The 26,467-nt window shown below is 38.8% G+C and overlaps 1 protein-coding gene across 1 annotated transcript in view; it reads right to left on the bottom strand.

The window, feature by feature from the left end:
- The window catches only part of LOC306852003 (protocadherin-15-like), a gene marked incomplete at its 5' end in the record, with an annotated part of 238,116 nt that overhangs the window by 136,304 nt on the left and 75,345 nt on the right, over nucleotides 1-26,467 (bottom strand). The window contains 2 exons of the mRNA XM_079388567.1: nucleotides 8,782-8,894; nucleotides 9,464-9,572. Of these exons, the coding sequence (XP_079244693.1) occupies nucleotides 8,782-8,894; nucleotides 9,464-9,572 (222 nt within the window). The remainder of the gene's footprint in view (nucleotides 1-8,781; nucleotides 8,895-9,463; nucleotides 9,573-26,467) is intronic.

Raw genomic sequence — 26,467 nt, 5'->3', positions numbered from 1 at the left:
AATTCAAAAACAGCCAAGCAAAAATGGTTAAGGAATGAATACAACGTGCGGACGAGCCCCCAATTGTCACGGGCTCACCAGTCTAGGGTTGGTAAGGCCGGTGACAAGAGTAATAATAAAAAAAAAAAATAGGTAAAACAACGACACTTCTCCTCTCCTGTCCCAGCTCACAATGACCACACAGGGATTATTACAAGTTTGACAAGTTTATTTTCTTAAATCAGGAAGCGCATCTCTTCGGAAGGGGATCCAGGCCAAGATAACAAACCAAAGTACTAACTAGGAGTTTAGACATAAATTACCTAACAAAGAAAATTACTAACATAAATACAGAAGTCTTCCCTAACTCCCTAGCTAGACAAAACAGGAGAAAACGAAGTTTGTCAAAAATAAAAGGCAATCCCCAACCTACGGCTTCAGGAATAACATAATTGTTCCCAGAAAACGAATAAATAATACAGAGAACGAATATCTATAGCTTATTCCTTGCCGTGCAGGAAATGCAGTTTCCGCGGCACAACTCCGTAAACTACTCACTAGATTCGAAGGTCAAGTCAACAACACCGTCGTTTAACACATTACACAACCCAACGTTGTCTGGGGCAGGAGACAGAAGACGAAACGGCGATACACCAGCAGCGGAGCTTCACGACGCGCGCACTACAGAGGCTCTCCAACAATGCTCCGCTTCCCAGCATTTAAACGCTCCCGCTCACAACATAATCTCTTGCAGCTGGTCCCAATCAAGCCCTGCCAGAAAGCGAAAGGGAGAGAGAAACGGCACACAATATAGCATGCAACACCACAGAAATACATCACACCGAATAAATACAAAATAAAATACATACAAAGAATAACTTTACGTCCAGAGACGTAACAATATGCATATCTAATACTTTATTAGTTCTGGTGCAGTTGATAGATATATAAATAGTAAAAGATATAAATAGTAAAAGTATAAATAGTAAAAGTTCATAAGCTGTAGGCTGCCTTTCTCAAGTATAAGTACAGATGAATTCAGTCCTGCTGTAATATGTGAGTGACTATATCATCACTCTCACATTAGAAACCGAGAAAAATCAGCTTTAGCCATCTGAGTGACAGCACGCATTTCTATACAGCTAAAATTTAGGCTGAAGGGCAAGCTCAGAGTGGCATTGAAAGGAAGACAGACTGAGAGTCAACAAGACTTGACAGAACTGTATATATGAATGAATAGGCAGCATCCAGTGTGATAAACACATAACTCATCAGAATATGAAATTCATTGCATCAACTAGATTACCTCTCATGCTTAAATTGAAACCTTGAAGGCATTTCTGTGGAATGCATGGACATAAGAAATTATGTATAATATGTTGGTGGTGTGATGTATACTTGGCTCACTGCGAGGCATTATTAAAGAGATAATTAAAGCTACAGAAAGAGATTATATTTCTGTCAATAAAGCTAGTCTCAGTCTAGTGAATGCCCAGGTTCCGCCCACACAGACTGTTGACTGACAGTCTAATGCATACTAAACATAAAAATGGCATGTTGCTGAAGTTCTGCATTTGATCTAACACAATGACATTTATAAGTTTGGCTTAAGTGTTCAGATACTTTGGGGCCACTGTATATCTGATGCTTTACAGAATCCAACTGACAGATATGTGTAAACGGATGAATTTTGGTATTATTGCAGCGTACGGACTACGTGATTGGATTTTGAGGGGACTCAAATGGGGGCTCAGCCTCGCTGCTTTTGCTTTGAAACTGAGATCTTGACTGGCAGGCTGACATGCTGTTGTCACAATAGGACTGATTTTATCTGTGTGGTGCTACAACTGAAATTCCCTTAGGAAAAACTAAGAGTTACTCTGTTGCTGATCTTACACTGATTTGCAGAGGCAAAACTGCTGTACCTGGCAGTCTGTGATACAGACTGAAGTATATCATTCATTTGATCTTGTGTACAACAGTACATTCATGAATATATCTTACTCAGCTAACATTTCAGTTTGGTTGTAAAAAGTAGAATGGAATGAATAAAATCTTATTTAAAGGTTAAAAATTGTAAATTCTTTAATCTTCTTTATTTAATCTCTAATCTTTTAATCTTCTTCCATAGTAACAGATGTATGTTCCAGGGACAGTGACTATCAAAGTATTCCCATACACACACACACACACACACACATATATATATATATATATATATATATATATATATATATTTGAGATGCACCGATTGCAATTTTATTGGCCGAATCCGATTTTTTTTGGACCTGCCGATACCGATTTTTCCCGATTCTGATTTTCTTTCTAAGAATTATAATTGACAGCATATACAAACAAATATCTATGCAAATTTCAATGCAAAAAATTTTTTACATAATAAAATAAATGATTAAACCCAGTCTGGACTAAGTTACAGATTTTCTCTCACTTAAACAACTCTCAAAATAAAGTGCTCTGTGACTGGAAAGAGGAAGAAATAGTTAACTTTCCCCCCCTAACCTAACTTTATTAAATGTGTTATCGTTCACATCAAATTCTTACTTTGTTTCAGTTAATTCAGTTAGCATAATAAGAAACTGTAGAGTTGTTACCATTCAAATGAAATTAGTATTAACAAACTCTATCTTTCCACTGCTGAGGAAACAGAAGCTGCAGAAGTGGCATTAGATGTATTTACACAGACTGTTTGATGAAGCTGAGGTGCATGTACACTGCAAAATTTCAAATGCATAAATCATTTTATAAGATTAATGTTTTCTATAATTTTAAAAAACATACAAATAAATGTTGAAAAAATGCAATGATACTTTTAAATATCACTAAACCAGCAGTAAGTGGCGGCAAGTGTCTGTTTTAATGAGTGAGTCATTTATTCATTCATTCAACCGATTCATTCAAATGGCTGATTCGTTCAGAAATGAGGCAAGTGACTGTCCTTATGAATGGGCCACTGAATCATTGACTCACTCGATTCGTTCAAAAACGTGAATTCATTCAGTAAAGAAACACCACTGTGTGTTGCTCGGAGACACACAACAGTTCTGCTGTGGCCTTGATTGGAACTATTTTCGTCAGCAAAATTGAGCAAAAACAGTCAATATTTTGTCTAAAATCTAAGTCACTTAATTTTAACTTCTTGTTTATTGAAATACTATTGTATAAAATCAGTGTCACACTGCAATCGTGTTGATATTGATATTTGGGGAAACATCATGGCCGTATAATGTTGCTTATCTAAATCATATTTTGTAAATATCTTTTTTTCTTTTCTACCCCAGTATACACCTATACATTTCTGTGAGTTACTTTGTGTGTGCTGTCTCTCTCACACACTCACTGAGGCTGTGCAAGCCTCATCTGGCATGACATTAATACATTATCAGTCGCCATTTACACTGAATGAAATTAAAATTAGAATCATTCTCAAGCAAAACATGTTTACACGCGACTGTGAGTGTGCGCGTGGCTGTGATGTCATTGCCTGCGCCGCTGGCAATAAAAGGATCGGCTCGGAATCGGCAAGACATGAGACTGATTTTTGTCATGCGAAAAAAATAAAATAAAGAAATTATATATATATATATATATATATATACACACACACACATGTATATGGGAATACATTGATAGTTTTTTCATTGATTTTATTTAATTTTTTTCCGACAACAATTTGCACCATAAAATGTGAGTAGCCAAAATACAAACATCATATTGTCATTATTTTGTCAACTATTGTTTTGGTACACACAAATGATTGATTGATTGATTGATTGATTGATTGATTAAATAAAAAATGACAATTTACACATTATTATTATTGTTGTTGTTGATATTATTATTATTATTATTGTAATTAATCCAATGTATTATCTTAATTATTATAATATTAATGTAGCACTTAGAACAATGCACCATGAAATGTGAGCAGAAGACATCCAAAAATCATATACAATACATAATATAGATATCATATAGTACTATATAATAATAATAATAATAATAATAATCTAATAAAAAAATATATATATATTAGTATTAATATTCACTTTTGTTAATGGACCATTCAGAAGAAATCCAAATCAAAAAATATTTTTGTGATTACTTTTATATACCCATGCTTACAACACACACACACACGCACGCACGCACACTCACACGTAACACTACTACTACTATTGCTACTGTACCTGGCAATCTGTATTACAGTGTGAAGTATATAATTATTATTATTATTATTATTAATAAATACATACAGTACATACATACATATTTGTGTTGCTTCATATCAGCTTTACATATAGAGAATGGTCTACATATTCTTTATGTGGATTTCAGCACGCTCTACAGTGTGTGGTTTCATTGCTAATGAACTAATTGTGCATCTTAATGTTGTGCTTGTTTTTTACATAATGGAAAAGGTCTAACAGCCAAATATATACTCTAGAACTGTCAGTGTGAACGACCGAGACAAACCGGCCAATGGAGTTAGTCTGGCTTGAGCACTCACAGGAAACATGATGTCTCCCCTGTACATTCTACTCATTTCAAATAAACCCTGCTATGCGCAGACACTTTAAACAGGGATAGAAAAGAGATATTGTCAGAAATAGCAAGATAAAGAACAAACCCTGAATTCTAAAAAAAAAATGACTTCTCCCAGAAATACAAATCCTGTAATCATTTACTCACCATCATTCTGTTTCAAACCTGTAAGACTTTTCTTTTCACAAAGGAATTTAACAATGTTCACACTTCTCTTTTCTATACACTGAAAGCAGGCAGTGGCCAGGGGCTGATCGCTCCAAAAAAAGACATGAAAGCACCAAATCTGCATGAAAGTATCATGAAAATGCTAGTGCACTACACTCTTCTGAAGTCATACAGTAATTATGTTGCGATGAATAGGTACCAACAGGTAATGTAAGACTGAAATTTATGCAGTTTCTTGCAGCTCTCAAATTTCATTCATGCTCCTTTTGTTTTCCACAGCAGAAAATCATATGGGCTTGGAATGACCAGAGTAAATATTTTCAGGATTATCCCTGTAGTCAATTAGAACTGAATCAATGCACTCATGAAGCCATAGCAGTATCTTGTTATGCAGCTAGTCTTGTTCTCTTTGATCCTGAGAAGACCTACGGGCTTCATCAGCCAGTCCATGCCCACCTCATGCTTCCCACTGTAAAAAGGCCGACGGCATTAACAGTGTTCTTTACGGATCATCAGCCCGTACCTGCACAGACTAACATTCTAGACCCTGATGTCCAGTTTCTACACTCATGAACAGTCATTGCTAGTTATGTGGTAAATTTTCATACCCCTGTCATATATGTCTTAACTCCAGAGGTGTCAAGTAACGAAGTACAAATACTTTGTTACCTTACTTAAGTAGAAATTTTGGGTATCTATACTTAACTGGAGTAATTATTTTTCAGCCGACTTTTTACTTCTACTCCTTACATTTTCACACAATTATCTGTACTTTCTACTCCTTACATTTTAAAAATAGCCTCGTTACTCCTATTTCATTTCGGTTCGTTTTCATTCCGGCTTGTCATCGTCATGGGCGTTGCTAGGCCATTTTTAGGGGGGCTTTAGCACCCTAAAAATCTTGCGATTCTTCCCCTTTAAATTTCAAACGGCAGCAGACTTCGGCTCCTCCCCATCTTTCTGCATGTTCTTCAATCCACAGACTGCGGTGGCGCAGAGGAGAGGACAAGGTGTGTGTTTATCGATAGATTGTTATAATATCTACATCTGTGCAGTTCTTTGTATTAAATACAGTTTACAAAAAGTCATGGGAGAGCAATCGGTTTCCAATCTTCTGTAAAGTTTTCGCTGCATTCACCACTCATCACACCACAGCTGTTTCCTTCAGCGAAAGCCCTTAACACATTATACGCCTACTTTATAAAACGATCACGTTATTGCTATTTTCATTTGACAATTTAGCTTTCAATATAGAACTTAATATTACAGTGCATGTGGCATTAACTACCATACAGTTATGCGTAGAAGTGATTAAAGACAGTGACAGACAGCACTCAGTCAGTGCACTTATTTTAATTGCATATCAGAGTGATTGACAGAGATTGAAACATTGTGTGTCCTTCTCACAGCCTGCTTCAGTTTTGCTGTTTTTTTTATTTTGTATTTTTTTACTTTTAAAAGTTAATCACAGCACCCACATAGTTTATTCCATTGTCCAGCCTTATAGCTGTGTTGTTTATATTGCTAATATGGATAGTCAGTGTAAGTTTAAAGTGATATGATGTTTTATGTTTACAATTTTCTGTTTGTACTTGAGCATAGAAAAAGATTTGTACTAGTAATGCAAACAGTAACATTTTTGGTTTGTACAGTAAACAGGTGTGTGTGTGTGTGTGTGTGAGATCAGGTAGACTTGTATTTGGCTTGTACTCGGATGTTATACCCATCTATGCAATACAGTGGAATACTGCAATAAGTTTAGTATACCATCCTACCCTATTAATACATTTTTTTGTAAATATTTATTTATTTTTTATTATTATACCATCATTGGGGGCTGAGCCCCCCTAAAATGAAAATCCTAGCATCGCCCTTGCTCATCGCTCAAAAAAATAAAAAACAAAATAAAAAAAAACCCATCCAGATAAATCGCGCCATCCGGATAGAGTGAATTGTGGTTGGATGAGAATATAAACCTATACCATTCCGACACCCTATTGGTTTGTACGCGATCCATCGCACCTGCACATGACACAAATCACGTCACACTCAAAAAAGATTATTTCTTAAAAGTTATTATTTCTCCACTACTGGCTCATTTATCAAACGGGTGCTTTCTCTTCGTCCGTTGCCCTCACAGATTCCTGCAGCTAAGCTTGGATGTACATTTACATTCCAATAAAGGTTATTGATGACATGCCTCTGAAGTTTGACTTTTTGCACCGTTACAATACTTACAGGCAACTAGTCATCATATCTTCCACTCCATGAAACACGTTAATGCTCAGTAGTACACATATATGGTTTTTTAATGTAATTTGCATTGTACTAAAATGCGTTCATTTTCAGTGGGCACATATCCGGCTGAAACAGGTAGCCTAGTGCATCCCACATTTTTCAACATTAACATTTTAATATAACATTATAGTCATTATGGCCTTTAGAAAAATTTTTTTTGAGGAGGTGGGGTAGTGCACCATAGGCCCCTGTGCCGCGGCCTAAGCTTTTGTCCTTAATGGCATTTTTTTTCCCCTTCCATTACTTTTACTTTTATACTTTAAGTAGTTTTGAAACCAGTACTTTTACACTTTTACTTGAGTAAAAAACTTGAGTTGATACTTCAACTTCTACAGAAGTCTTTTTAAACCCTAGTATCTATACTTCTACTTGAGTAATGAATGTGAATACTTTTGACACCACTGCTTAACTCTTTCCCCGCCATTGAAGAGATATCTCATCAAGTAAGAAACACTGCTTCCCCGCCAAAGACAAGTTTTTATGGCAATCCATGTTCTAGGTGTATTACAGTAAGGAAAGCCCTAGTGCATGCCCTGAATGAGTTACGGGACTTTCGGGTCTTCCGGGTACGAATACAGGACAGCCGGCATAAACAGAAGGATGTAGATTGTAGAGTTGTGTCGTGGATAGACCGATAACCAGTCAATCTAAATATGTATGTATCAGTGGGGATTTCTTTAAGACTGCAAGGGAAGCTCGGCTTCCCCTATAATGTCTAAAAATTAATGGTCAAATATGTACTATTGTGTTAACATTTTATTGACTAAAAATGCGTTAGAACACGTTCATCTCGAAGACGAGTTTGTTCAGAATCAGCTACATATAGCAGGTGACTTGATTTCCTTCTCATATATTCCCGTAGTGTCAGTGTATTTCCCTGTTGAAGCCTAGCGTCTATTGACTTCAATGGGGCTGCTTTGAACAGTTTTTTTCAGTGCTTCAAAACTAAATGATATATATATATATATATAATATGTATATACATCAAAAATGTTGGAGGTGGCTGGCAACTTTTTTTAAAAGGTGGGGAAAGAGTTAAAATACTGGAAAGACAGTTAAAATCATAATCCACAATGATGTAAATCATATCAGATATTGTTATCATATTACAATTAAGCTTGAGCATATTGCCATTCTGGCCATGTCTAGGGTGCCTAGACATTTATTTAATTAATAAATGTTCATAATCACCACAAATTCAATAGCTATTCATAATAATAACTGGATATATTTATTTGTAAATAACTTTATAAACATAAACGTTAGTTGTTGTTGTTTTTTTATCTTTTAGAGAATTAAGAAAAATATCTAAAAATGTTTAAGATCTTTCCATGACTGATACTGATGTTTATGTATGTATCCATAATAATAATAATAATAATGAGATTTTTAAATTTACTGTTGTTTGACATTTAATTTTACTGAGTTTTCATTCATTCATTTTTTCTTTTTTTTTTCTTTTAGTTAGTTAATGTATGTAGCTATATCATTTCCTGATGTCTGACATTTAATTTTAAGTTTGTTTTTATTTTTTATGTGCAATCATTTTTATCTAAATTATCTAAAATTATGAAACGTATTTATGTATTTGCATTTGTTTTTATTTTTGATTGTTTTTTTTTATATATGACATTCAATTTCACAGATTTTCTTGACAGTCATGTACGCTTATGTATGTTTTTTCCACCCTTATGTTTGACATTTAATTTCAGTGATTTTACATTCATTCATTTAGATTATGAATTATTTTGTTGTTGATGTTGTGGTTATTACCTTGATTACTAAGTCCAAATGCTGGTATTCTTCCCTGCTGATGGGTTTCAGGAGTTGAAGCTCAGCTGTGGTTTGATTCAAGGAAAAATACTCTGCATATGATACAGGTTTGCCTAGAAAAACAGAAGGTTGAAGAATAAATGAAGGGATGCATAAGACAAACAACTTGCATTCAAGAGTTCGGCACTGAACATAATAACTCACCAGGGCACCATGATTTTGAGACGCATTCAGTAGCATATTCATTTTCATAGAAATACTTCAAACATAATGGCAAAATAAAACTACTAATGCACTTCATCTATAAATAGGGGCACACAATATTGAGTGCTTTGTTGATAGTTAAAAGCAAGAGGCTGCTGTCATATCGAGCCACACAGCTGTGACATACAATATGTTCTGACATATCCCTTACTGGAGGTCGAACCATTCCGGCGGTGCGCTTTAGTTCCTCGGCTCAGGACGCGAGCAGCGTGGTTCCCTGAGCCTGCTGCTGTGTTTCCAGGTTTCATCTCAAAGCACAGTGAGTGGATGCACCTTGCCCGTGGCATAAATGCATTTGACTCCTGCTGAATTTCGCTCCGCTTTGCCTCTCCTGGAATACTACTGTTTCCTGCACAGTGTGGCCTTGTATGCCAGTAGTGACTCAATATAGAGTACAGAGAGCCTGACAGAGACCTACCGATGAGAATGGAGTACAGGATTCCTGGGCGGTCTGACGGAGGCTGGATGTTTCTGTCTTGATCCACAGCTTGAATGGGAGGAGTCACGTTGACAGGGTTTACTCGGCTCTGGAAAAGAGACACGGAGAAGATTGCATTATTTACACTGAGAGAAAGAAGAAAAAAAAAACTTTCTGAAAATGTTGATTTTGAAAAACAAAAAATGGTGTAAATGTAATTATTTAATAAACATCAGCTTAACATCAGTGTACATCTTAATCTTTACTTAAATTTAAATATTTAAGTAAATATTTAATATTTTAAGTACTGTTCCGGGTGTGTCTGTGTGTGTGTGTGTTCACTACTGTGTGTGCACTTGGATGGGTTAAAGGCAGACTACAAATTCAGATTTTTTTTCAAGATTAAACACTTTTTTGTTGTTGTTGTTGTTTTTTAACAGATTACATGGACTATTCATTTACTTTTTTCTTTTTTCACATATGTTGGTTGCACTACATGACTTTATTGGCTACACAACATGATATTGATTTTGAGGACAAAATTGCATTTAGTCAATGTATTCCTCTTTTCCTTTTCAATAATGCATTTATTTATTTATTTATTGTTTGTTTGTTTGTTTGTTTGTGCTGGTTGCACCACATAAACAAACCACATAACTAAAACATACATACAAACAAACAAACAAACAATAAACAAATAAATAAATAAGATTATGCCAATATTATGCTAGCTACTTCAGTTTTCGAGAATGCCGTCCTTTTTAATTAGTATTTTATAATATCAGGACAAATTATATCAGAAATATATGTTTGATATCTATCTCCCCCCCCATGTTAAGACCCCTGAAATATCAAATTTAGAAATTAATATCATACTAGGTGTAATCACCTCATTATAATGATATGCATGTATGTCAATTAATTTGTAAATGGACAAAAAGTATTATTGACCAATTTTTCCAGTTAGAATAAACACACTTAATAAGATATAAAAGTATTTAGACACATAAGACACAAAGCATTTGGACAATGCACACTTGGATTAGTAAACAAGTAAAAGAAAAAAAGAAGAAGATGATACAATACAATACAATGATACAAGATAAACAACAATGACACTTTATTTCTCTGCCGTGGCACAGTAGCAATGAAGGCATTTTGGTGCTGTCATGTTACGTCATCGCAACATGTGCACTTGCAAATTTAAAGGAAAGCAGATGGTGAGAGGAGATCCACGCCACATAAATTTATCAGGGAACAAAGTGACAACACAATGATCACATGTGAGAAGCTGCATCAACATTCCTGTCACTTGCTGCAAATAAGCTGCAGATGTTTGTCCGCAGAATTCAAGGCCACATTTCCCCTCTCTCATTTATGAGCTCCAGCGACCCATCTTCCACATTTCCTGTGCCTGAGGGATAAGTAAATCCCCCCCCTGCCTCTCTCTCTGTCTCAGCCATAATATCACCAGTCAGTAAATATGCTCATCTATAATTCAAGCCGCCTCTGGAAAATTACAGTGTTACAGTGAGTGGCGTAGGTGAACTCAGTGAAAACGAAGCTGCCAGAAAACAAAAAGCTTCTCTGCAAGTCAGCAAAGAGCAGGGAGAAAGTAATCCTCAAGACAGCTGTGCCAAACTCTCTTCTGAAAGAACATTTGTCCATTTGGGTGGCAGGATCTTGAGATGAACACTGACAAACAAAATGCCTGACACAAGCTTAAAGTCGTGACAAAACCGAATTTGAGATCTTTTCTTCCTTCTACTGTGACGCATATCCAAGTAAAAAAAAAAGTAGGGTGGGGACTTGGTTCTGTTCCTCAATTGTTGATTGGGTGTTGCGATGTGGGCGTGGCACTCAAAAGTAGAGGCAGATAAACGCAAACTTGCAGTGGGCGGAGATTGAACAGATTAAATGATTGGAGAATCCTGCATAAGTCACCAGAGAGAAGTCTGTCATTACCACTGGAAGATTCATTATGACATCTGAGTAATCATCATACACTATGGAAGTCAATGGCTAACGTCAACTGTTTGGTTACCAACAGGGTTTGAAATTAATAGCCACCAACCCACCAAATGTGGGTAAAAATCAACTGTGGCAGGTAACGCTGTCAAATCAATAGCCAATTTGGCAGGTTGCTTTACGTAAATTATGTTCATTTCTTGGACAATTTCATTTAAGCCAAATCTAGGCAGATTTAGCAAAAATACAGAACTCGTGAGTCATCGTGATATATTAAATACAGCCTAATTGCGTAGCAAATCTAGCTAACGTGAAGAAGAAGAAGAAAGCTGGGTCCCACAGAAGAAGAAAGCTGGGTCCCACTTTATATTAGGTAGCCTTAACTACTATGTACTTATATTTAAATTAATCATTTGATACAGTACATACATGTTTTTACATTGTACTTACATTTTTAAAAATACCTATATGTAGTTACAGCTGTAATTAATTTCGGTAATTACATTTATAATTACTCTGTTCACCCACCTCTTACACCTTAACCCACCCTTAAACCTACCCATACCACCAGACCTGTCCCCATAACCTTACCCATATCCCAACTCAATAGCATTAAAAGTGTTTTGCAATACAATAAGTACATTGTAAATGCATACCTAAAAACTGTATTTGAGTAAAAGTACAGATACCTTACAGTGAAAACACACAAGATATAGTACATTCAAGGCTTTGTAGATGGCGATATAACTTCTTTTGTGGCAGAAATAAACTGCTGCAGAAAAAGTAAGGTGTCATGTAAAATGTAACAAGTAATTGCATTACTTATCACAAACGTTGTGGAATAAAGAGTATTGTACATATAGTTATTCAAAAATGCACCCAAGTAGAGAGTAAATTTGGTAATATCTTTGATACTCAGTAAAGTAGCCAAAAATATACTTAGGAACAGTAACTAATTACATTGACTAGAATTGTTCACACCATTGCTTAACAGGATCAACTAAACACTGGATTTTGAAATGTGTTTTTTTAGTTTGCAAAATAACAACAGGAGCGCTGGATGAAGTGGATCTTTACCTAGAATACACTGAAATCAAACCTGCCAGAGATGAAGAATGTCTTTATTGAGTTCAACATCTGCACATGCAGCTCATGAACGACTTTCTATTCAAAAAAGTGATAAAACACTATTGTTTGGACATATTTTTTGGCGTACACTGGCTATACCATAGTGCATGAAACAATGGTTAAAACTAATAGAGATAACAAGATAGTAGATTAGGGTGGAAAACTGGTTGAGAGGTTGGAATGGAAGGTCTCTCCTTCTGCTTAATGGATTTTTCCCACCACATTCATAAAAAATATAGGTTCTTTATCAGCATTCCATGAAGAAACTTTAACATCCATGAAACCTTTACATTCCACAAAAGGTTGTTATTTAGATTACTAAAATGTTCTTAAAACTAAGAAAATGGTTCTTGGTAACACCTTATTTCGATAGTCCACTTTAGACATTCTACTAACAGTAAGTAACTTTGCAGCTACATGTCAACTAGCAGTCATTAGAGTATTAGTAGACTGTCCGCTTAATATCTTCTAACACTTTATTTTGATGGGTCCACAACATACAACATACTGAATATGAGAAGCTTTGTCAACTTATTCTACTAACCCTAAACCTAACCTAACAGTCTGCTCTGAGAGTTAGTAGACATGTAGTTGACATGTAGTTACAAAGTTACCTAGAGTTAGTAGAATGTCTAAAGTGGACTATCAAAATAAAGTGTAACCTGGTTCTTTTAAAAACTATTAATTTAAAGGTTCTTTGGGAAACCCAAAATGGTTCTTCTATGGCATTGCTTTAGGAACTCTTATTTTCAAGAGTACAGGCAATAATCAAAATGTGGCATCGCTTAGAAAAGTATAGTAGCACACATATTCTCAACAAGCCACAAATATTACACAAGTTATGCCCCAAAGTGCCAGGCATAGTCTAAAAAAAACAACACTACTGATTTAAAAATTAAGGGAACATCGATTTACAGAACTGTGAGTCAGATATAAGCATGAATAAATAAACTCCAAATACACTGCAAATTACAAACACCAAATTCAAGGAGAAAGATAAGATTCAAGACTCAAAAGTTCATTTGTCATTTCAACAGATCAAAACACTCTGCCCAGTCTTGGCTATGCTGCATAAAAATGGTAACTGGACAAACAAATGCATGTATTCCTCCTAAACTTAATAAGCAGCCACAGAAAATCAGCATGGTTAAGATTTATTTCTCATGGTTGCCCTGTAATTCTCAGCCCCTGCAATTATAATGCTTCTGACAGCAGTAAATCACAAGCTTGTGGGGTCTTCGCTGGGTGTGATTACCCATAATACTCCCTCAGTCATCCATTATGCATACAAATGCTGTATGTGTACAGTCCTGGGAGAAAATACTCAAGGGAAAATTACTTATTTACAGTAATATATTTGATATTACTTATGCAAGTCATCGTAAGCCAAACAATTCATTTGAATTTGTCCTTGAAAAAAAGAAACTAGTCTGTACTTGTCACAGACCTGCCAGGCTCTACCTCCACCCAATCACAAAGGTCCCGCTCCCCTGAGTACTAATCATACGCACCTGTCCCTCATCACCTCTCATCACCGATCCCCCATAAAGACACACCGCCCAGCACTCGATGTCCGGTCTCGTTCATTCGAAGTTGGACTGCTGGAGCAACCACAGCCTCAGTAAAACTTGACATTCTGTATACTTACCTGTTAACCTGCTTACCTGCTTTCCGTGCTCCTAAGATACCTGCTCCGTCTGCTCCTGGAATCCCGAGTGTCTGCTCCAAGTCTGCGGTGTGTGTCTCCTCTGGTTTCCTATGGTCCTCGCTCCTCCTGTGAACGGAAAAGTTACAAGTTCAAGTTCCGAAGAGTAACTCTGAGATCGCTACAGTTATTGCACTCACCTGCCATCTCGTTCCTTGCTCACCTGTTGGTCAATACATCACCTTTGTACCATCTCTCTCTGCCTCCAGTCCTCTTCTGTAACAGAAGACCGGACCATCACTACCGACTGACAGCATGAGCACTCCCGATCCATTCCAGGAGCTCGTGAAAATTTTGAAGCGAACTCTCACTCCGGCACCATCATCAATCTCCACAGCTCCTTCCGTCAACATTTCTTCTTCGACGGTCTCCAGTCCCATGGCCAGACCAGCGCCCTTCTCAGGCTCGGCGGAGGAGTGCAATGGGTTCCTACTGCAATGCTCCCTTTCGTTTGAGATGCAACCCCATCTGTTCCCAAACGAGAGATCCAAGGCTATATTATCTCTAATCTCCAGGGTAAGGCTCTGCAGTGGGCAGAAACAATCTGGGCTCAAGGCGGCAGCGCAACTCAGTCCTCACAGGACTTTATTCATAATTTCAGAGAGGTATTTGGAAAACCTGCCTTTGATTCCTCCATCAGTGATCAACTGTATCGATTACGTCATAATACACTGCCGATCAAAGAGTATGCCCTACAGTTTCGAACCCTCGCCGCGGCTAGCGTGTGGAACGAGTGCGCCCTCCTCACTGCATATCGTCAAGGACTCGAACCTCACCTCCGCTTACAACTTCTGCATTTGACGATTCCCTCAGCCTCGAAAGTCTCATACAGCACTCCATTAGATGTTCCACCCGAATTAATACCTGTCTATCCAAAATAGCTACTGATACCCGTCGAAACCCATTGCTCCTCCGCCCTGTCGACCAACGCTCTCCAGAACCAGCCCAGGAACCCATGCAGCTTGATAATTCACGTCTATCAACCCAAGAACGGCCCAGACGTCTTGCCCTCGGCCTGTGTTTGTACTGTGGGGAGAGGGGTCACCTTCGAACCTCCTGTCCAGTACGACCCCCTCGCCTACTGGTGAGTTCAATGCAACCCGACGTGCCAAATGAGAAACCCCTGTCGGCAGAAGTGCTTCTTACAAGTCACAATTTCTCTCTTCCAGTCGTCGCCCTCCTCGACTCGGAGTCCGCCCAAGAACTTATCCATTGACATACCCACTTGCTACAGTCAATTCCGTGATGTTTTCTGTCCCCAGAGAGCCTCCCAGTTGCCTCCTCACCGGCCATGGGACTGCGCCATAGACCTCCTACCGGGTGTGCCAATGCCCCGTGGCAAAATCTATCCACTCTCCATTCCTGAGCAGAAGGCCATGGAGGAGTATATCGAGGAGGCCCTGAAACAAGGCTACATCCGTCCTTCTACGTCCCCTGCTTCCTCAAGTTTCTTCTTCGTGCCCAAGAAGGACGGCGGATTAAGGCCATGCATTGATTACCGTGCCTTGAATAAAATAACGGTTAAGTTCTGTTACCCACTTCCCCTCGTCCCGGCGGCATTGGAACACCTTCGTGGAGCCACTGTGTTCACCAAGTTGGACCTCCGCAGCGCCTACAATCTCATCAGAATACGTGAGGGGGATGAATGGAAGACAGCCTTTGTGACACCTACCGGCCACTACGAATCTAGTTATGCCTTATGGTCTTGTCAACGCCCCCTCCGTATTCCAAGATTTTATGCATGAGGTGCTCCGGGAGTTTCTCCATAGATCCGTGCTAGTATATATAGATGATATACTCATCTACTCCCGGAGTATGGCCAAACATCGTCGCCACGTTGCGGAGGTCCTGCAACGCCTGAGGGAATTCTATGTTTTTCTCAAGGCTGAAAAGTGTTCGTTCCATCTTCCCTCAGTGCAGTTCCTTGGATACAACATCAGTAGCAGTGGCATCCAGATGGACGAGGGGAAGGTAAGGGCAATAAGGGAATGGCCCACTCCAGACACCATTAAGGGACTCCAACGTTTCCTGGGGTTTGCTAATTTCTATCGCCGGTTCATTCAAGATTATAGTACCATCACCAGCTCCTTAACTAACCTGCTCCGTAACAAGCCCAAGATCTTACATTGGACTCCAAGCGCCACCCAAGCCCTGCAACAACTCAAGGAGGCTTTCACCAAGGCTCCTGGCCTGGTGCACCCAGACCCCAGGAAATCGTTCGTCGTTGAGGTTGATGCATCCACTTCTGGAGTGGGAGCCGTTCTTTCCCAACAGCAGGTGACACCAACCAGACTCCATCCATGTGCCTTCTACTCCCGTAAACTCAGCCCGGCGGAACGAAATTATGATATCGGCAATAGGGAGCTTCTCGCCATTAAGCTTGCCCTCGAAGAGTGGAGGCATTGGTTGGAGGGTGCTCAACATGCCTTTACTGTCCTTACAGACCACAAAAACTTGCAATATCTCCATGAAGCCAAAAGACTCAACCCCCGTCAGGCCCGGTGGGCGTTATTCTTCACCCGATTCGATTTCTCCATCTCCTATCGCCCTGGGAATAAGAATATCAAGGCCGATACTCTCTCCTGCCAATTCGACTCCTCAGAAGAACACAATTAAGAACCAGAACCTGTGATTCCTTAAAAGCTTTTTGTCAACTCTATCCAATGGAACCCTGACCCTGTCACCCCCGCCAATGTCTCCACTAATACTCCGCCGGGCTGTCCCCCCGGGCTGACTTCAATTCATTCCAGGACCACAACGCATCCAGCTCATTCACTCAGTTCATACTTTGGGCACTGGCCACCCAGGGACCAACAACACCCTCTCGCTGCTACGAGACCGCTTCTGGTGGCCTAATATGGCTGAAGATGTTCGGAGGTATGTCCGCGGTTGCGTTGACTGTGCCATGGCCAAGAACCCACGATGGCTACCAGCAGGCAAGCTACTTCCTCTGCCCGTTCCTAACCGCCCCTGGTCACACCTAGGATTTGACTTTGTCACAGATCTGCCCCCCTCTAAAGGAAATACCTGTATCCTAGTCATCATAGATCGTTTCTCCAAGACATGCCGGCTATTTCCACTCAAGGGTCTACATACCGCGATGGAGACAGCGGAGTTGATGTTTAACCATGTGTTCCGCTACTTTGGAATTCCAGAGGATATGGTTTCAGATCGTGGGCCCCAATTCATCTCGTGGGTTTGGAGAGCCTTCTTCTGACTCCTAGGTGTGACCATTAGCCTCTCCTCGGGATACTATCCACAGACAAACGGGCAGACGGAACACAAAATCCAGGAAGTAGCCCGTTTCCTCCGAACCTTCTGCCATAACCACCAGGACTCCTGGAACCAATTTATTGGCTGGGCCGAGTATGCTCAGAACTCGCTCCACCAGCCCGCCACCGGTATGACCCCATTCCAGTGCATACTCTGTTACCAGCCACCCGTGTTCCCCTGGTCTGGTGACCCTTCCGACGTACCATCTGTAGATTATTGGTTCCGGGAGAGTGAGAGGGTCTGGGATTCCGCTCATCACCTCCTTCAGCGGGCAGTGCGTAGGTGCAAGATGACAGCCGACCTTCGCAGATCCAAAGCTCCCACTTACCAACCCGGTCAGAAGGTCTGGCTGTCAACCAAGGACATCAGGATGCGCCTACCCAGCAAGAAGTTAAGTCCCAGATTTGTTGGTCCCTTCCCCGTTGTCAAACAGATAAATCCTGTCACTTACCAGCTCCAACTCCCTCCTCAATACGGGATCCACCCCACGTTTCACGTTTCCCTGTTGAAACCGTTTCACCCTTCTGCTTCTCTCTCCACAGAGCCTGGCCCCACGGAAGATCCCCCTCTCCCGCTAATCTTGGAGGACGGTACCATCTATCAAGTAAGAGAGATATTGGACTCCCGACGCCGAGGCGGTAGGCTGGAATACCTCATTGACTGGGAGGGGTATGGTCCTGAGGAAAGGTCATGGGTGCCCTGGGAGGACGTTCTTGATCCCATCCTTCTAGAAGAATTCCATTCCATCCACTCTGAACGTCCGGCACCCAGAGGAAGAGGTAGACCGCCACGGCGTCGGGGTCCTCGGCCCTCGGGAGCGGGCCGTGGAGAGGGGGGTAATGTCACAGACCTGCCAGGCTCTACCTCCACCCAATCACAATGGTCCCTCTCCCCTGAGTACTAATCATAAGCACCTGTCCCTCATCACCTCTCATCACCGATCCCCCATAAAGACACACACCGCCCAGCACTCGATGTCCGGTCTCGTTCATTCGAAGTTGGACTGCTGAAGCCACCACAGCCTCAGTAAAACTTGACATTCTGTATACTTACCTGTTAACCTGCTTACCTGCTTTCTGTGCTCCTAGGATACCTGCTCCGTCTGCTCCTGGAATCCCGAGTGTCTGCTCCAAGTCTGCGGTGTGTGTCTCCTCTGGTTTCCTATGGTCCTCGCTCCTCCTGTGAACGGAAAAGTTACAAGTTCAAGTTCCGAAGAGTAACTCTGAGATTGCTACAGTTATTGCACTCACCTGCCATCTCGTTCCTTACTCACCTGTTGGTCAATAAATCACCGTTGTACCAGCTCTCTCTGCCTCCAGTTCTCTTCCGTAACAGTAATGCAGTGAGTTTTGTTTCATATTACCTAGAGCTATGTTTGTTCACATGAACATGAGCATCAATATTTTGAAATGCATAAAATGATTAAATATAAATATAAATCGTATATTTTAGAGTTTGGGACAAACTTCATAAGACATCTTCTAAACCCAACCTCATTTAAATAGCAATACAAAAGACTGCATGCTGTCTCAATATTATTTATATACGATTTGTTTATATTTTGAAATATATTTTATTTTTCCATTTTAATTTCAGTTAAAGTTTTAGCCATTTCATTTTGTGTTTTTGTGATTAGTTATTTGGCTTTTATTTATTTCAAATTTAATAATTTAGCAATTAGTAAGTACTTATATTATTTCAAATAGTTGTCCAGGCAATTCTCTGTGTAAGTTTTTAATTCTAAGAGTTATATCTTTTTATATGAAGTATTTATATTTAACCCATTGGGGTCGGCTGTATCGCCGGCGATACGAACTCGGTTTTTTTAAGATAAGTGCAAAAGACACTAAAAATACTCTGTTGATTTTGGTCACACAAATAAGTGTTATACATCAATCGAAACCGTTAAGTGTATACTTTTTTTGAGTACACTCACGATTACAACAAAACTTTGTGGTTTTGGGGAAAAAATAAAACAAACAGGGTGCGCTCTCTGTCTTCTCTGTCTCCGCGATCTGTTTATAGTAACGCGTCACTAAAATGAACTGTAACTCAGCAAATACTCAACACAGAAACATGAGAGTTATCTCTATAGAAAGCCTAAAGTGTCTGCTTTCAACTGAAGTAAGTGTTGTCGAAAACAAATGTTCTCTGATAAAGTAATCCTTATGAAACCGACACGATGTTCAGTCTGTCCAGTCTAACTCATTATTTCTAATGAGATCCCGCCCCCTCGTGTTCACATGTAAATAACCACGTGACCCGCGCGCGCTTGGAGACGCCCAACAACAAACAAACAGTCACGAGACTCTGTTCATCTCTGCTGCTGTTCGTTTCTGGAAGAAGACGCGCTGAGTAAAGGCTGGATTTACCTCAGAATAACAGCAAGAGTTCATCCAGATGACATCGATCGATCTGATAAGTAAGTAATGTTTTTGCATTAGTTAGCGTGTTATTGTGACAAACCTGAACGCGTTTAGTTGGGTTTTTCCCAAACGACAACATGATGAATGCTACGCATCTAAGAATGTTTAATGTTCACAAATAGATTTAATATCGTGCTAAACAATAACAATTAGTTTCTCAGATATAAAATATCCTTTTTTTAATAGTACAAAGTGCATCCTTTTGTAGTTCACAGCATACGTGAGTCTATGGCTGCAGAATCATAACAGCTTCTATAAAATCATACATCCTAGACTATATGACTACAAAATCATAGTTGTTTTTCTCCCAAACTGTAATTCCAGACTACAGTGTTTGAATATGATGGACAATTCATTTTTGTTTTATTACCTGTGTCCTGTCCTGTTACTGTCTTTCTGTTGCACTGTGGAGCTTCTGTCACTATAACAAATTCCTTGTATGTGTAAACATACTTGGCCAATAAAGCTCATTCTGATTCTGATTCTGATTTTACAATTTACAAACTATATAAAAAAAAGACCATAAATAAATGACATGTTTCATGTACCTAATTTCATAAAATAACAAGAAATAGCCAATAACCAATGTACAAAGCAGCAAAAAAATAAAAAATAAAATAAATAAATAAAATAAAAAATACACAATATATAATATATAATATAGGCGACTATGTATGTACAGGTCAAGTATGTGCAAATTAGAAATGAGAAAAATAAAAATAAAATAAGTGAGTGTGGTGAATGGAAATTTCTTACGGCACAATGATGTTTTCATGCTCTATATAAAACAATAAAAGTAATATGAGAGTATATTGTAACATGATGAATGCTACGAGTCTTAAGTATGTTTACAACATGTTTATTATTAATGAAGTGAAGTGAAGTGAAGTGAAGTGACATTCAGCCAAGTATGGTGACCCATACTCGGAATTCGTTCTCTGCATTTAACCCATCCAACGTGCACACACACAGCAGTGAACACACACACACCGTGAACACACACCCGGAGCAGTGGGCAGCCATTTTATGCTGCAGCGCCCGGGGAGCAGTTGGGGGTTCGGTGCCTTGCTCAAGGGCACCTCAGTCATGGTATTGAGGGTGGAGAGAGCGCTGGACATTCACTCCCCCCACCTACAATTCCTGCCGGCCGGAGACTCGAACCCGCAACCTTTGGATTACAAGTCCGACTCTCTAACCATTAGGCCACGACTTCCCGAAAATAGGCTATTCGAGGTTCGAGTTACAACCTCCATCCTGCAGCATCTGGACAGACCAGGGACTTATGTGAGGATCCTGTTTGTGGATTTCAGCTCCGCTTTTAAAACCATTATCCCGGAAACCCTTCAAAATAAACTAACTCAGCTCTCCGTCCCCACCTCCGTCTGCCAGTGGATCAATAGCTTCCTGACAGACAGACAGCAGTTAGTAAAGCTTGGCAAATTCACATCCAGCACTCGAACCATCAGCACTGGAGCTCCTCAGGGCTGTGTGCTCTCCCCACTGCTCTTCTCCCTCTACACCAACGACTGCACATCTAAAGACCCCTCTGTCAAGCTCCTGAAGTTCGCAGACGACACCACACTGATCGGCCTCATCCAAGACGGTGACGAGTCTGCTTACAGACAGGAGGTTAAGGAGCTGGCTGTCTGGTGCAGTCTCAACAACCTGGAGCTTAACACGCTCAAAACTGTGGAGATGATCGTGGACTTCAGGAGAAACCCCCCTGCTCTCCCCCCACTCACCATTATGAACAGCACTGTGACTGCAGTGGAGTCATTCAGATTCCTGGGCACCACCATCTCTCAGGACCTGAAGTGGGATATTCACATTGACTCCATTGTCAGGAAGGCCCAGCAGAGGTTGTACTTTCTTCGCCAGCTGAGGAAGTTCAACCTGCCACAGGACTTACTGAAACAGTTCTACTCTGCCATCATTGAATCCATCCTCTGCACCTCAATAACTGTCTGGTTCAGCTCAGCTACCAAATCTGACCTCAGAAGACTACGGAGGGTAGTCCGGACTGCTGAGCGAATCATTGGTACAACCCTCCCCACTCTCCAAGAACTGTACTTATCCAGAGTGAGCAAAAAGGCTGTTAAAATTACTCTGGACCCCTCACATCCAGCACACAACCTCTTTGAACTGTTACCATCTGGTCGACGCTACAGAGCTCTGAGCACCAGAACGACCAGACACAGGAACAGTTTCTTCCCTCAGTCAATACATCTCATGAACACTCAATAAATAAACGTAGAACACAAAACTAATTCTGAGATCGCTGTACCAACATAAGATGGTCAACTACACTGATATTCTATGGTAAAACAAGATCCTTGACTACTGATTATGTTTTTTCTTCTTGAATCCATGGAAATAAGTAAATGTCAGGTACTTGTTTCACTTGTTGAACAGAATCTGTTGAAGGAATGAGTCAAAGTCTGTTCACATCTCTGTGGTTAGATCAGTGTGCACAATAATGTGTCTTTGACCTTCATTGTGTATGTTTTGATTATACTGTGTTGTAAATAAAATACAAATAATTTAAAACCCCCATTTTTTCAGTCTCCTCACACTCTCTGTCTTACCTGCCTCAGTCACAGTCACACTGATGGCCCATTAGCAGCTTTAGGGGAGGGCCCTTTGTCTCTCAGATGAGAATCACTTAATATTCAAGCCCATTACCACTCCCTCGCATATTGGCTTTCGATCACAAAACATGTCTTTAACAATTTAAATCAATATATTGTTTTCTGTGAATGAATAAGCTGAATGATTTTCACATAATTGTGAAGTAAATATTCTAGCCTAGAAGACTGATTACACAAAAGTCGTATTCAGGACGATTTAGTGTGGCTTTTATGGCCTTATTTCAGCTACATGTTTTTCCCCAAAACTTACTAACCACGCATAATTTTTTTTTTCTAACAAATGCAAACATGTACATCCACCTTGGTCACATATTATTGTAGCAAAGTTTGTGCTGAATACAAAAAAAAAATACATGTTGGTCAATAGTATATTATAAGTAGCTGAAATAAGCACAAATATCAGGGCATGTCAACACATCTCAAGGGCCCCAAAATTACCTCAGACCCCAGAGGGTTAAGCTTTACGTATGTATTCAATCAATAGGTATAACTCAAATTGTGCTGTAATTACAGTAGAACCTGATCAAATACCGTATAAATAGGTAACTAAAGTCAATCCTTTTCACTCATTTGCAAATAAATAAATAAAATAAAATAAAATAAATTAATAAATAAATAATTGTAGAATTGTCTCTAATTGTAGAGACAGACAGTAAGAGTAGATTTCAGGACTCCAGATTGTGTCAATAAAGATTAATTTTGTTATTATATATGGACAATTATGGATCCAAATGGATGAGCCATGTTTGAATCCAGCCACTGTAAAATACAGATAAACACACAAATATTAGTTATAATATAATGTAATAATATAAGTTGCATAGCAAACATTTAAATTATTAAACTATATGAATGTGTAATATTTGAATAATATTAAAGGTAAATGTTTATTACATATAAATGTTGCTGACATTTTTCAACTTTCATTTTATCATATACTGTTTGTGGCCATAAAGTGTTTTTTGTTATTCCCTCCTGTACCCAAACATAATGGGAGTTTGGTCTCATTCAACAGCTACACAAAAGCCGCTCTTTCAGCCATTTTTCCTAACCTGACATAGGTTGACAGCCAGTAATATTAGTGATTGACAGCAGAACAATAACCCATGATGCAAGCACTTATGTCACATGTATGTCAGTGACAGGACAGGCAGCTAATTGTGGACTGTTGTTCTGGTAGTACAGCATTTACCAACTGAACACACTCAGAACACACTCACAACATTCAGTCATGACACTTGAAAATTGCAGGTAGTCACTTATTGCACTTATTGCAGGTAGTCACTCTGGTTATAGAATGTGGTTGTGACTTGCTTTCATAACTGAACTTTATATGAACAGAACCGTATTTATCTCTTCAGACAGTACTGACAAGTGTATCGTGCTGCTATGTTAATGTAGCCAAAGGCCTATAGCATACCTAAGAGAATGCTAAAGCTTTTCCCTATGCAAGCTCATGCAACTGTTTGCTGAAATGTGTCACAATGCAATTCAGAATGTAATGAAACTCTCAGCATTACCACAAGTGGTGCTATAGTGGGTTTTAATTCAGTTTTTGTTGTCGAAGCAACTACTGTAATGGTGGCGCAACAGTTTGAGACCATTATGAACATACACTCAGTGTTAACGCATTATAAGTAACACATTATCAGACTGCTCTTAAATTTACAAGAAAATATATTTTTCAGATGAGGCTTATTAATTTCACTTTTGGTGTGAAAGTTGCCAAAAATATAACTTTGTGATTTTTTTTATATTAAAAAAACTACACTACTTCAAAATTTGGGGGTTGGAAAGATTCTTTAGATTTATGAAATAAGTCTCTTGTGCTCACCAAAGCTGCATTTATTTGATAGACATAAATAAAAAATTTATGAAAAGCTATTGCAATTCAAATAAACTGTTTTCCATTTTAATAAGTTTTGAAACGTAATTTATTCCTCATCTTATTCATATCTGAATTTTACTCCACACATGATCCTTCAGGATTAATTCATTCTAAAATGCTGATTTGATTCTTAAGAAATATTTATTTTTATTACCAATGTTGTGTTGCTTATTTATGACCTTGAGTCGACAATGTTTCTGGCCTAAGAGTCCAGGGGGGTGAGATGAGCTTGGTCCATATGGGATCTTTGAACCTGGTCTTTTATTACAGTAATTAATGAGAAACATCACCCATTACTGGCGTTTTATTAACCTCCCACCATGAGCTCCCAACAGTAGGCGCTGAAGCAATAAACTGGCCAAATAACCAAATTAGAGTATCAAAACGTGTTGCCATCCCTGTTCGCTGCCCTTTAGATAAGACTGGCCTGACTCCAGGATGGTTTTCCACAGAGAGTCCACATGCACCTACTCCAATATAACATATTCAGACCCCTGCTAGGATAAAAAGAACTTATTAAATAGAGAAAAATAAATAAATAATCTGTTTTAATAATATGTCTGTTGCCTGCAAAATTAAAGTTTACACAGCAAAACATTTTTTAATATATTTTTTAACTTATTTAAATACAATTATTAATGATTTATTCTTGTTTTATTGTATCCCAGTAAATTAATGACCGATTTTAAATTCATGATAAATTTGATAAACATTAAAACATTAGATGTATAGATATTATACAATGTCAAACACTACTTAAAAAAAAAACATAGCAAAAGTGATATTTTTAAAATAGATTTTTAATTACTAATTATTAGGTAATACATTGTTCATTTTATCTTTATTTGATATTATGCAAGACCATAATAAATTTAATTTATAAACAATGTATACATATATAATATCTTAACATAATAGTTTAAGCATATATAATTGCATATTTAAATATACAAACTACATATTACATATGTATTATGTTTTATAAATAATTGTATCATTTTATTTGTGTTATATAAATATATATAATAAAAAAATAGGTTACACTTTATTTTAAGGTGTCCTTATTGCAGTGTAATACATTTAAATAGTGAGTAATATTAATTAACTACATGCAATAATTATATTGTTAGGGTTTAGAGTTACTTGCATGAAATTATTCATCATTTATTGTTATTATTAATAGTAAGTTTATGTAACGTGTTACAAGGACACCTTTTAAAGTGTTCCCAAAAAATACATATATAAATATTACACATACGATACAATATTACATATATTATGTACATATATACATACATAGTTTTTAGCATTTAAAACTGCAGAACCCTCTGTGATAGAGTAATGGATGCCCTCGACACATGAAACGCACATGGTAAAAGTAGAAGATTACCTAATCATCGCCATTACAGGATTTATGAAACAGCACCTGGATCACAACGAGCGCTGCTGTCTCATATCCTTTCAGCTGTGTGGTGAAATGGGGAAAAGCCATTACAGCAAATCCTGCACGTGTATGCTCAATAATCATCCATATGTGGGAACGGGAGAGGACTTCAAATAGCAGCGGTAGCTCAGCCAAAATGGCCAGTAGACTCGGAAAAAAGCTATTAATTTATTCAGTCCTGGATCCCCCTATGTGGCATTTACACTCATTGGTTTCCCCAAAGGTATTTGACTTGGTAGCTGCAGTATCCATTTCAGATGGCCTACGCGGGGACAAGATGGCAAACACGAGGCGGTCGCCACTTGAGGCTGGCTTTGCTTGACCTTTCATGTTGTGTTAGGAGTGGAGAGGCTCTCAGAGACCGAATAAAACCCCTGTCAGACATGATCAGTTTGTCTAGGTGAAAGCATCTACGCTCCTCGCATCTTCCACACGCAATTCTGCTGTGCAGGAGAGCAACAGATGTGTCTCTCTTATGCTGATTTGCAGAGAGAGATGTCTCTTAAAAATAAAAAAAGTTTTCA

This window comes from Barbus barbus (genome assembly GCF_936440315.1).
Source record: "Barbus barbus genome assembly, chromosome: 32".
Classification (NCBI taxonomy): Eukaryota; Metazoa; Chordata; class Actinopteri; order Cypriniformes; family Cyprinidae; genus Barbus; species Barbus barbus.
The sequence above is the reverse complement of the archived record's forward strand: the minus strand, read 5'-3'. Positions and strand labels throughout refer to the sequence as shown.